General features: G+C 56.4%; 1 protein-coding gene across 2 annotated transcripts; it reads left to right on the top strand.

Moving 5' to 3' along the window:
• Positions 1-294: 294 nt before the first annotated feature.
• On the top strand, positions 295-11,487 carry SLC29A3 (solute carrier family 29 member 3). 2 transcript variants are annotated; one of them, XM_085305572.1, is made up of 5 exons: positions 295-644; positions 4,848-4,930; positions 6,176-6,402; positions 7,869-8,031; positions 8,959-11,487. In XM_085305572.1, the coding sequence occupies exons 1-5, from the start codon at positions 405-407 to the stop codon at positions 9,629-9,631; spliced, it is 1,386 nt and encodes a 461-aa protein (XP_085161698.1). In that variant the 5' UTR covers positions 295-404; the 3' UTR covers positions 9,632-11,487. The 2 variants fall into 2 exon arrangements, with proteins under 2 accessions (XP_085161698.1, XP_085161696.1); XM_085305570.1 differs by having other exon boundaries at positions 7,869-8,053.

The following is an 11,487-nucleotide window of genomic DNA, read 5'->3' as shown; positions in this document are numbered from 1 at the left end:
GCTCGCAGTGCCCCCCCTCCCCGCGGCGGTCCCCCCCTTCCCGCAAGGCCGTCGGGGCCTTTGCGAGGCGCTCCGCAGCGGCGGCGGGTGCCTTTGCCGAGCCGCCCGCGGGGCTCACGTCGGGTCAGGAGCCGCTTTGCAACGCCCGACGGTGAACCGGGGGCCGGCACGCGGGGTGGTCCGAGGGGGCGATGGCGCGGTSAGGGACGCGGCCCCCACGGAAGGGCCTGCTTCCGAGTCAGGCTCAGCCCCGGCGGGGTCCCCACGCTGGCTCACGTGGTCCACGCAGGGCGCCCTGCGATCGCTCGTGAACCTCGCCCCGTAACAGCTGTTTTTGCTTTCGCCCGGCAGTGGCCACCGCGGCGGAAGGCGGCGGACGCGGCTGCCCGCTGCCCACGAGCCCCATGTACCGGCCGGCCGCCGGCTCCCCCCTGGAAGAGGAGCCGCTGATGGACGAGCCGTCGCTGAACACGTACAGGCGGCAAAAGCCAAGCGACCGCTTAAATGGGGCCTACGTTATATTCTTCATCTTGGGCATCGGTTCCCTGCTGCCCTGGAATTTTTTCGTCACGGCGAAGCAATACTGGATGTATAAACTGCAGAACTGCTCCGGCCCGACGGGACAGGGAGCCTCCGACCTCCGAGTGAGTGTGCGGCYGCCAAAGCCTCGTTGCCCGGCAGGACCGGTTGAATTTTAATTGCAATACCTGTGAAGGGAGCAGGTTAGCTGAYGCGGTAAGGCGCAGATTGAAGGTGCGTAGGAGGACAGGAGGCAATGAAAGAAGGCTTCCTTTCTCCGTTTCTCCCCAGCGTCCCTCAGCTAAACTCAGCCCCGGCTGACGTACGGGCTGGGGGCTCAGTCRGGCAGCAGGTAGCTCTGAGCTTCTGGCCGTACTTGGAAGAGCCGTTTCAGTGTCAGCATAGCTGTATTAGTGTGTTTTATCATGCACAGGGGAGAGAAAATGAGCAGCAGCTATCCGTCTTGCTGCAGGCAACGCAGGACGGTGGCATGGCCCCATGGCGAGGCATTGAGTGTGCTTTAAGCATCTTCCTTGCATCCAAGGGTGGAGGCAAAAGGAGTTGTGGCAGCGGGATTTTGCAAGGCCGCCAGTGGCAGGGTGTAGGCAAAGAGCCAGAGAAAGCCCCGGAGCACGTGGCTTGCAATAGCCTCRACCCGCTAGGATGCTTTATGGCTTTTCCTTCGAGATTTGGCAGCTGTGACCAGAGTATCTACCACAGTGATAAACATCTGGCTCTTGGCGTATGGACCAAGGAGGTTGTCGCTCCTCAACTGATGGCCCAACYTTGGGGAAGCCACTCGCTAGGGAAGGGGAATGCAAGCTGCTGGAAGGGGGGAGAGGAAGGTATGCTCCTATTTTCTTCTGTAAAAGCCCTCTTTGGGGTCTTTCTTGCCTTTGCAAGGGGTTATCGCTTGGGGGCTGTGGGTTCCTTTGGTGCCCAGGCTACTGCAAGCACCTGCGATAAGATCGTTTCTTCTCATGCTGTTTCCCAAAGCTGGTGACTGGGAGGAGAAGCATCCTTGAACCGAAATGGGCTGGAAGCCGGTCTGAGACCCCTCTGGGCTCATCTCCCTGGAACAATTTGTAGTGATTAGGGTTTTAGGTGCTTCCCTTCGGGCAGGCAACATGCTTCTGCTAGTCTCCTAGCTGCAGTGGGTTAGCTGCCTCCTGTCCTGGGGGGGCACAAAGCACAAGCTCAGCCAACGGTTTTCCAAACCCTGTTCTGGGATGATCAGGCTGATTGCTGAGACCTGCAGGTGTGAGCTGTTAAATAACGAGCTGGAAACCAGAGGCAAGATGAAGGGAGGCACGTTGCAGTGCRTAGAAGAACCGGGGGCAGCAAGGAGAACTGCAGTCGGGCAGAGGACGATGCGAGCCTGATGTTGGGCTAAATCCCCCAGGTTGATCCTCTGACAGCTTTTGTTTGGGCACTTTATTTGCGGAGCGAGGTGCAAGGCTCGCCCTTGCTCTGGGCCTGCGCTCACGGCTGTGATGAGTTGGACAGGCCTCAAGGCCGCTGCCTTCCCGCGGTGGGGAAGGACGGTGCTGCTGCAAAGTCGCTCGTAGCAGGACGGCAGAGAGGCCGCAGGCGCAGCTGGAGCTGCGGGGGGGGGGCAGCGATGGAGGTGACGCGGGCTTCCCCCGCGAACGCTGGGAGCCGGCTGCAGGCCGGCAGAGGATCCTGCCGCCCTCTCCTGACTCGATACCTGTTTTGCTTCCCAGCCTTCCTTTYGCCGACGTTGTTTACTTCCTTGGGGACATGCCAGCGTTTGAATTTGTGTTGCGCACTGCTGGGTGCAATGTTTTTTTTTTAGTTAGCTCAGTGCAGAAGCACCTGGGTCCCTCGTGTTCTTCTAAAAGCCCACCAAAATACTTTCTTTGGGCCCACCCCCTCTTTTTTTTCCTTCTCTTTTTTTGAAGTGGGAAAAGAGTAATGAGTCTTGGAGGGTTTCCTGTGCCAGCGTTGTAACGCCACGCTGCAGCGCGATGGTAGTTGAGTCTGAYGAAGCCGCAGCCCTGTGGCGTGATGCTTGCAGCAGCAGTTTGGCCACAGCAGAGAGTCTTCCAAGCTGGGCTTAAAAAATTGCAGGTATTTGATGTGGTTAAAGCCCATGGCATCTTGACGCTCCCRGTGGACCTGGCCTCTGAGAAGCTCGGTGAGTTCGTGCAGCCTCCTGCTGGCCYGCAGTGACTGACGATGCAGGGTTACAGCCGGGAATAAATCCCTTGGCGTCGGCTCGCTCGCTCCTGGGATTTCTTAGGCTCCTTCCCAAACCATGCCTGGCTCGGTCTGAAATTGCTGCCGTGCTTCCCAAAGCTCGGCAYGGGACTCTCCCGAGACGCCCGAGGCGGCTTCGGAGCGGACGCCAGTGACTGCTTCCGACGCCTCTCTGCAGTTTGGGGGAGGAATCGGTGTCCTGCTCTGCAAATACCGCAGCGTAGGGGCGCGGAGGTACCTGCGGAAAATGCAGCAAGCCCTGGCTCGCTAGAAATTCCTGAGCAACTCGCTCGCGTGGGTGGTGGAGAGGTCACCGGAGAGGTATGCGGGCGGGGAGCGCACGCTGTTAATGCTCCAGTAAGTGCCTGGGGGAAGGAAGAGGGCCGTTTGATTAAGAAAACGGATGATTACCTTTCAAAGCGGCCGGCCGAGAGTTCGAACACCAAGCGAGTGGTTTGTAGGAGTCGTCTCTCTGCGCACCTGAAAAATAGCAAGGCGGGGAGGTTCCCGAGCAAGCCCTGCTCGGAGGCGGCTGCAAAGCCCTCCGGACCCAAATGCCTGAAAATCCTAAATGGCAGAGGAAAAAAATCGTATGCTGTTCTCGCCTACGTGTTTCTTTTGCGTTCTGTGCTAGCACCCCATCCGAGGCAGAATTAAGCGCCGATGGATCGGCGACTTGATCGCCGGGCGCAGACTGAGACAGGAATTTTTTCCCAATTAAGTCACTGGCGATGCTAAACCGGTGCCAGTCTCTGGCTGTTTGCAGCGCACAGCCCTGGCGCCTTCGGGTGTCCGCGAGGCTGATGGGCCGGGCYGGGGCCGGCGCCTTTGCAGGAGGATGTTTTTCAGCCTGGACCGTTCCAGAGCTGCCCGCGGTGCCGACGCCTGGGCGGAGGAAGAGCGTTACCTGTGAACGCGTCGGAAGCAGAGCTCTGCTCTCAAAAGATGCGCTTGCACCCAGCRGACTCCTCTTGGCTCGCTGCTGCTAATTTCATGCCCCGTGATCCAYGTAACGCTCCGGTGCCTTGAGTCGCTGCCGTGGGCCCAAATTGCTTTTTTAAATTTTTTAATTTTATTTTTGCCCAGTGGGAGCTCAGCTGCCTCTGCTGCTGAGTTTCAGTGGTTGCTGAATAGCTACCGCTTTGCAAAAGCATCTTGGCGACTCAGGGCAGCGCTGGCCGACGCTGGTGACTAATTAGCTGCGGCGGTGCTTTGCCCTTGGTCAGGTTTCAAAGCAGCAGGGACGCTGGGTGAATAACACTGCAGCCGCGCAGCGTCCTCTTGGGAGATGCACTGCTTAATGCTGGGTCAAGCCCCTCCGCTAGCGGCCTCGGCTCTCRCGGCTGAGGCTGCTGGTGGCAGCAAACGGCAGGCAGGCGGGATTGGGAGGGACTCTCTGGGGGGGATGCAGAAATACTTTTTCCCCCGGTTGCGTGTGCACGTTTGCTTAGAACAGAACATTTCCTGGTGGTGCAGGGAASGCTGCATCGCTATGGGATTAGTAGAAGTACAGGTGTACTTCTATTTGGTGTAAAGCTTTGTAAATAGTATTTTCTTTCAAAAAAAATTTTTTTTTGAAATGTATCAAGTATTCCTGGACTGGTTTGGTCTTTGTTTTGGGTGGGCTGCTAAATAAGGCTTGCTTCTGTAGTCAAAAAGTTTTGTAGCTGTGTGTGCGAAGGTTGTCCTCTTTGCAGGGATGGTCCTAGCTGCTGGCTGCGATTCCCCAGGGTGGAGGGGGGGTGGGAAGAGAAYTAGGCAGGCCTTCCGCACCCCAGAGCGGGGAAAGTAGAGCAGGCCCAGTTTAACAGCATAGTGCGTGAACCGGGTCACAAACGCGTTTGGCTGCACCCTTGGTGTGGAAATCTCTGTCCTTCCTGTAGGTGTTGCTTTCCGGACCTGCTGCGTGCCGAGTCTCAGTCCCCTTTCCCGTGCGCGCGGGGGGAGGCCGACAAAATCGCTGTCCTTGCTCGAAGGCCCGCGCTGATTTTGCTGGAGCGTGTTCTCGCCCACAGTGTGCGCACTGCTCCGCGTGCGGAAGGGCGAGTAGGTTTGCTAATCGCTGTGGGCTTCCGGGGTGGACGGCTAACGATACCGATGCTTTGCAGGACTTTTTTGAGAGCTACATCTCCATTGCTTCGACCGTGCCCTCGGTGCTCTGCCTGGTTGGAAACTTCCTGCTTGTCAACAGGTAAGCGCTGCCTTAACCGCCGGCTGCTCCGCGGCTCGYGCTGCCGGCCGCGCCGCTCCGGTCCCTCCTCCGCCATCGCGGCRGCGGCCCTGGAAGCAGCCTGAAACACCCGACAGGGAAGAGCCGTTAGGCAAGAGCAGGGAAAAGCCCTTAGCGAGCGTTTGAGAGCTGCGCTGCTCTCCGGCGCTCTCGAGGAGCGTCCCAGGTGGGCTTTCTGCGGCGCAGCGATCCTTTCGCAGAGACCGCTGCGGTCGACAGGCGAACGCAGCGTCGGTCAGTCCATGCGCGGCGTGCGCGGCGCCCGGAGCCGCCCGTCTCTTCGCATTGCCTCCAGGAAGGCAGGGAGCGGGGCAGCGAAGGTCTGGTTCCCGAGGGTGCTTTCGGACGGTCCTCGGGCGCGAAGCGTGCCGGTCGACGGGCAGCGCCCGCCCCGGGGCGTTCTCCAGGCTGGCTCACCCGTCTCCGAGCAGCGTCGCCTTCGGATCCCTTCTCGTGGTCGTAGCGCAASGTGCTCTTGTGCACGTCCTTTGGGAGAGAGGGAAGAAACTGTCCTGTGCACGCACGAGAGGTGCKTGAACGCAGGCTCGCTGGGCAGCAAAAACACCCCCTTCTGTCGCTGCCTTCCTCGGAGCAGACCGAGATTAACTGAAGGAATACGCCCTCTCCCCGCCGAGAGCATCCGTGCATGGAGTTAGACGTGCTTCGGTTTGGTTGCGCCGCTTTAATTGCTCCTTTGTTCTCAGCGTTAATAAATTCACCGTTTAGTTGCTTGAAAAGGAAGGTTGCCCGTGCGTACGCAGGCGCCTGAGCCTTCCTCCTAGAACGGGGCCGGCGGGGGCGCGTTGCCGTCCCCGGGGAGGGCTGCGCGGCGGGACGAAGCGCACCGTGCTGCTCCGTGAGCCGCTGGTGCGCTCGGTCTCTATCCCGATCGCCCGCTTAGCTCTCCTTCGCCCGCCCCTTTGCGCCCCGGCGATGAGCCGGCGGGCTTGTCGCTGCGATAAGTCACCTCCTTGCTCAAACGGCTGATGCCCTTGCAGCGACGCGGGCGGGATTGCTTTCACCTGGCCGGCGGTTGGTTAGTTCATGGTGTCCTCTGCCTCGTCCTCGCCGGCTGGCTCTTGTGCCTCCTTCTGGGCTGCGGCACCTTCAACCCGGGGTCGTGCCAGGTTGCCTGGTTTTGAAATACCTAAAGAGAGGGGGAAGAAGCCGCGGGAAGGCCAAGGCCCAGCTTACGTTCTCCCCTAGGGTGCCTGCCAGCGTCCGCATCCTGTCCTCCCTGTTCGTGATGCTCGCCGTCTTCCTGGTGATCACGGTGCTGGTGAAGGTAGACACTTCCACCTGGACCACCCCCTTCTTCGCCATCACCATCATCTGCGTGGTGGTTGTCAGCGGCGCCTCCACCGTCTTCACCAGCAGCATCTTCGGCCTGACGAGCTGCTTCCCGATGAAGAATTCCCAGGCCTTGATCTCAGGTTTGTTTTCGTCCGCTCTGCCGAGCAGTGGTGAAGGGGACACGGAAAACTTCTCGCCTGTTTGATTTCTGTGCGGGCCTGTTTAGGCAGACGGGGCCCTACTTTGTGTCCTGCGTTTTGTGCTGCGGCCTGGTGGGATTAAGTGGTGGGGCTTTCTTTGCTTGGTCTTTTTTTTTTTTTTTTTTTTTGTTTTGGCATTTTATCTTTTGTTTTTTTTTTTTTTTTTTTTTTTTTGCGCTGAGGTTTATTTGGGAACCTTTCTTTTAGATTCTTCAAAAAAAAAAAAAAAAAACTTGCAGGCTAAGATAAAGGGAAGTTGCTGCCTAGGAAACATGCTCAGTCACATGAGCTGGCTCTCTTGTTTCTGTAAATATCCCATAAACTGCCGTACTCCGTTTAATGAGGTGCTTAGGTCTCTTGGCAGAGGCAAGGAGACTAGCAGACCTTCACCTTCCCTATCCTGGGGCTGAATATCCCTCAGGGCCCCTGCTGCGCATGGGCTGGGTGAGATCTGTACATTCCTTTTGCRCAGGGAAAGCGGGGAGGAGATACTGTCCCGTAGTTCCTTTGATTGCACCTCGAGAAATCTCAAACTTTGCATTGTCTCCTCTTTTCTACTCAGCATTTACATTCATTTCCATAAGCGATGAGGGACGCATTTGGAGCCATGAGTGATGAGCTCCCCGGAGGTTTGGCTGTTGTTGATAGCATTATAAATGTGCTGTAGAATGGCTGAGAAACCGAGAGGGAAACGGGAGGAAAATCAAGACGGAGACAGAAATTTTTCCCCAGGCCAAGCTAGGACTGTTTTAATGAGTTTAATCCGAGCGGGAGACCACTACATCCCCACGAAGGCTGCTCGCTTTGCAGGAGGGGGAACCTGTAACTGCTTGAGCTCCCGTCTGGGGGAGCGCAGAAGAGAGGCAGTAGGATGCCCAGTGGTGGAGAGCCAGACGGGGGCTTGGGGCAGGGCCGGACCCTCTCCTCTGCGGGACTCGGCTCCTCCACGTGCAGTGTGCYGTGGCTGCGTTGGAAGGAGGTGCGCGGCAATGGGATTTTGGCTCTGCTGTAGCTCCACGATAGCCGCGACGCAGCCAGGCATGGAAATGGAGGTGGCTCAGTGCGGGCGGCTGGGCTTTCCTGTGCTGGTGGCCTTTTCAGGGCTGGCAGAGAGAGGTGGTTGCTGGGTCTRGAGAGCAGTGTGTGGGACGGGTAGAGGCAGTAGGAGGTTGAGTCGCTGCAGATGTGGGCTAGGCAGGCCAGGCTCACCGAGAGGATGCTCCTGTTTTGGGTTATGTCCCCTGCAACATCCCCATTAAAACCTGCCTTGCTGGAGGCGTGGGTGCTGCAGGTTGTTGTCTGCCACACCGGTGTCTCTCCTGAGCCCTAGGCTGTGTGGTGGCTTGAGCATGGCTCCCTGCCACCGGCTCAGCCCCGGCGCTGAGGCTCTCTCCTCTCCTCCACAGGCCAGGCCATGGGCGGCACGGTCAGCGCCATCGCCTCCGTGATAGACCTTGCYGTGGCAGTCGACATTACCGACAGCGCCCTGGCCTACTTCCTGACAGCAGACATCTTCATTGTTATCTGCATCATGGTCTACCTCCTCCTTCCCAAGCTCGAGTACTCCAGGTACAGCCCCAGGATATCCAAGGTTGGCTTCTCATCACCTTCTGCAGATGTGCTGCCAAYGCAGGCGAGAAGAGATAATCTCTTTTTCTGCCTCAAAAGCTTTGCAATGTGTAGAGCAGATGTCTTTTGGGGAGGGGTAAGAGCACAGCACCAAGCACAGCACTGCCAAAAGGGGTATCCGGGAGGACCCGCATGCTCTGCCAGTTCCTGCTCCATCAGCCCTCCTGCCCGTGGCATGATCCCCTCCTGTGTGTCCTGTTGGAGAGCTGAGCCCAGCACCCTTGTGCTCCATCTCCAGCTGTCGAGAGCAGCGTCCTTGCTGCACTGCCAATGTCTGAACTTCCCGATTTGACAGAAACCGCAGACAGAAACTGCGGTGCTTGCCACAGCATGTGCTGAGTTTCTGAAAAGCCACCATGGAGGGGGATGACAGAAACTGCACAAGCAGTTTCTGAAGTATCTTCCTCCAAGTTTCTAGAACTAAGTCTTCAGAGAACTAAAATCTGGAAATAGCCAGCCAAATAAGTGCTGGTGACATATCTGTCTAAATTAGTGTATGACCTATGTAAGTCCTATCTGTGTTGGTGACCCTCAAAAATGCCTGGTCCCCCTATGGTAGGGTCATGTCCTGAGGCAGGGAGAAGGTGAGTCCCTGGGAATGGCTTCTTCATATGAAGGTGCACGTAGACTTGGATAGCCAGGACGAAGGGCTGGTAGCAGCATCTCCCCACTACATAGGAAGAGGATCCCCTTTCTGGCTGGGTGGGAAGCATGAGCTGCCCAGCCTGCTGCAGCCTCCTCTTCCACTGGGTCTGGTRGATGTCCCTGTGCCACTGGCTGCTTTCTAATTCTCGCCTTCCTCTTCAAGTCCTGGGTTTTTGTTCAGCTGTTGGCTAATGGTTTGTTTCCCTCCTCTTCTTCTTTCAGATATTACATGAGAAGCCACAAAGAGAGCCCRTATCTGGCAGCAGAATCGCCCAGCAGCCCTTTAGAGGAAGGGTCACAAGGCAGTGTGGACGACTTGTTTTTAGCAAAAGGGACCAGCACTCCAGATATCCCCCTGCTCTGCCCCATCCTGAGAAAGACAGCCGTCCTAGGCTTCTGCGTCTTCTATGTCTTCTTCATCTCTATCGTCATTTTCCCTTCTCTCTCCTCCAACATAGAGTCTGTCAACAAGTCCTCTGGCAGTCTGTGGACCAACAAGTACTTCGTTCCGCTCACGAGTTTCCTCCTGTACAATTTTGCGGACTGGTGTGGGAGGCAAATCACTGTCTGGATCCAGGCCCCAGGCCCGAAGAGCAAGCTGCTGCCCGCTCTTGTTCTCCTGAGGACTGTCTCGCTCCCGCTGTTCATCCTGAGCAACTACCAGCCTCGGACTCGAATCAAAACCGTTGTCTTCAATCGAGACGTGTACCCGGTGGTCTTCACCACGCTCCTAGGACTCAGCAACGGCTACCTGGGAACACTAGCCATCATCTACGGCCCCAAGATCGTGCCGAAAGAGTTGGCCGAGGCAGCGGGGGTGGTGATGACGTTTTATCTTATGCTGGGGCTGGCGCTGGGGTCCGCCTGCTCCGTTCTCGTTGTCCACCTCATGTAGAGGAGCGGTGGAGGGCCCCGCTTGCTGCGCGTTACTACTTTGGGGTATTCTTCCTTTGCCTTTCCAAAAGGTAAGGAGTGCTGCGTTTTCAGGGCAGACCCCAAACGGTGCAGCCGTTACAGCGTGGCCGGCAGCCTGCCTCTGAGCGTTGGTTTGGCGTCCAGGAGGAGGTCTGCCTTCAGCAAACGGGTGCTCTCTGGTCTGTTTGCTTCCCTACATTCAAAAGGTCCTTCGGACCKTGGTCACTCAGGGAGGCCTAGATTCTGCCAATTCCTTTACTGGTGGAATTTTTTCCACCAGTGCGAGAATTTTAAAAAATTGTTACTTTAGAGCATAACTGAAGGATCATCGTAATAATTGYACTTGCAAAGCTGTGCTGGAAGGATTGAGAGCGCAAAGGAGACGGGACGAGACCAGCTCCTTCCCTGGTGCTCAGGAAGCACTAGGCTACCCGAAATACCGGCACATGGCATCAAGGCTCTTGCCAGCCCTGGTGGCTGCAGCTCTCTCCTGCCCACACCTGCACCAGCAACCAGACGGTCTCTGCCATGGCCCTGGGCCACCCCAACGCCGCAACATCTTTTAGTGCGGCTGGCTGGCGTAGTTCTGCTTTTGGGTTGTCTCATTGCCTGCGCCAGATGCTCTGGGTACCCCGAGCCATTTGTGGACGCTAACTTATTTTTCAAAGGAAACTGAAATTCTAAGTAGCCTTCTGTGTTTTTAAGGTGCCTCTTGCCTGTGTTGAAAAAGGCCTATAAAACTCAGGGCGAGTTATTAGAAAGGCTCTGATGTTATGCTTTCTAATTCACTCTAGAAAATCAGTTAATTCCGGTTAATTCAAGTAGACAGATGGCATATGGTACCCAGATGCTTTCAGAAGGATGAGCTACTGTAACACCCAAAAAGGTGCCCACCCCCAAGGGGGATCGGCTTTTAAAGCCGCTTTAAACTTACGTATGCAAATGCAGCCTAGATTAAATGCTGTTATTATATTTATCTTCTCAGATTACACAGATTTGGGATTCGTGGTCTGAGAGAGGTGWACTAATAAGGAAGGTGTTTAGTTTGGGCTTGTTGGCAAAACCACGCACACTTTTTTTTTATGGGTGATTTTTAAAACATAAAGTCCAGACGTGAGCGGAAAATGTACAGGGCGCGCGATGCAGAGGGAGGGCTTTGCGGCGCGGGGCTTTGCGCGGCGCGGGCTCTGAAGCTCGTGCCGCCCTTTCGTTCGGCTCTTGGTCTGGCAGGCCTGCCGGCGCCTTACACGCAGGAGCCGGCACGGGCAGGTCTCACGTGCGCTGGTGGATGGCTGTGTAAGGACAAGCTGTCACTTCGCTCTGGGCTGCATCCCCTCTCCTGTAAAAGGCTGAAAATCCCCCCGGCACCACCACCTATATCTGCAGCCAACAGCACAGGCACTAGTAATGGCATTAATACTTCTCGTTCGGCGTTTAGATGCTGACTGGCTCTGGATGCAAAGGCGGTCGCATCTTGCCTGCAAATGCGAAACTCTTTCCAAGATGGAAACACCCAGGGCTGGGCACGGTGGGACACTTCTCCTAGTGCCAGCAGGCACAGGCAGGTGCTGTTTCGAACACTTGTGTCTTCAGCTTCCAAGTGGCCTCTGTGGGCTTTTAAAGGGAGAAGCCTTCTGCTCTGTGTTTGTTTTCCTGAACTCATAAATCTTCCAAGGTGCCAGGTTATGATGAGATTCTGCTTGTTTACTGACTGCTTTGCACTCGGGCTGATCCGCTCCGTGATGCTGCAAAGGGAAATGGCTGATTACCTCTCGAGACACAACCTGATCGCCTGATACCACTGCTAATAAAGAAAATTCTCGATCCTTGTGTAAA

This window comes from Rhea americana, unplaced genomic scaffold, assembly GCF_003343005.1.
Source record: "Rhea americana isolate MKP2758 unplaced genomic scaffold, rheAme1 scaffold_222, whole genome shotgun sequence".
NCBI classification, from domain to species: Eukaryota; Metazoa; Chordata; class Aves; order Rheiformes; family Rheidae; genus Rhea; species Rhea americana.
This window is presented reverse-complemented; position numbering and strand designations above follow the sequence as displayed.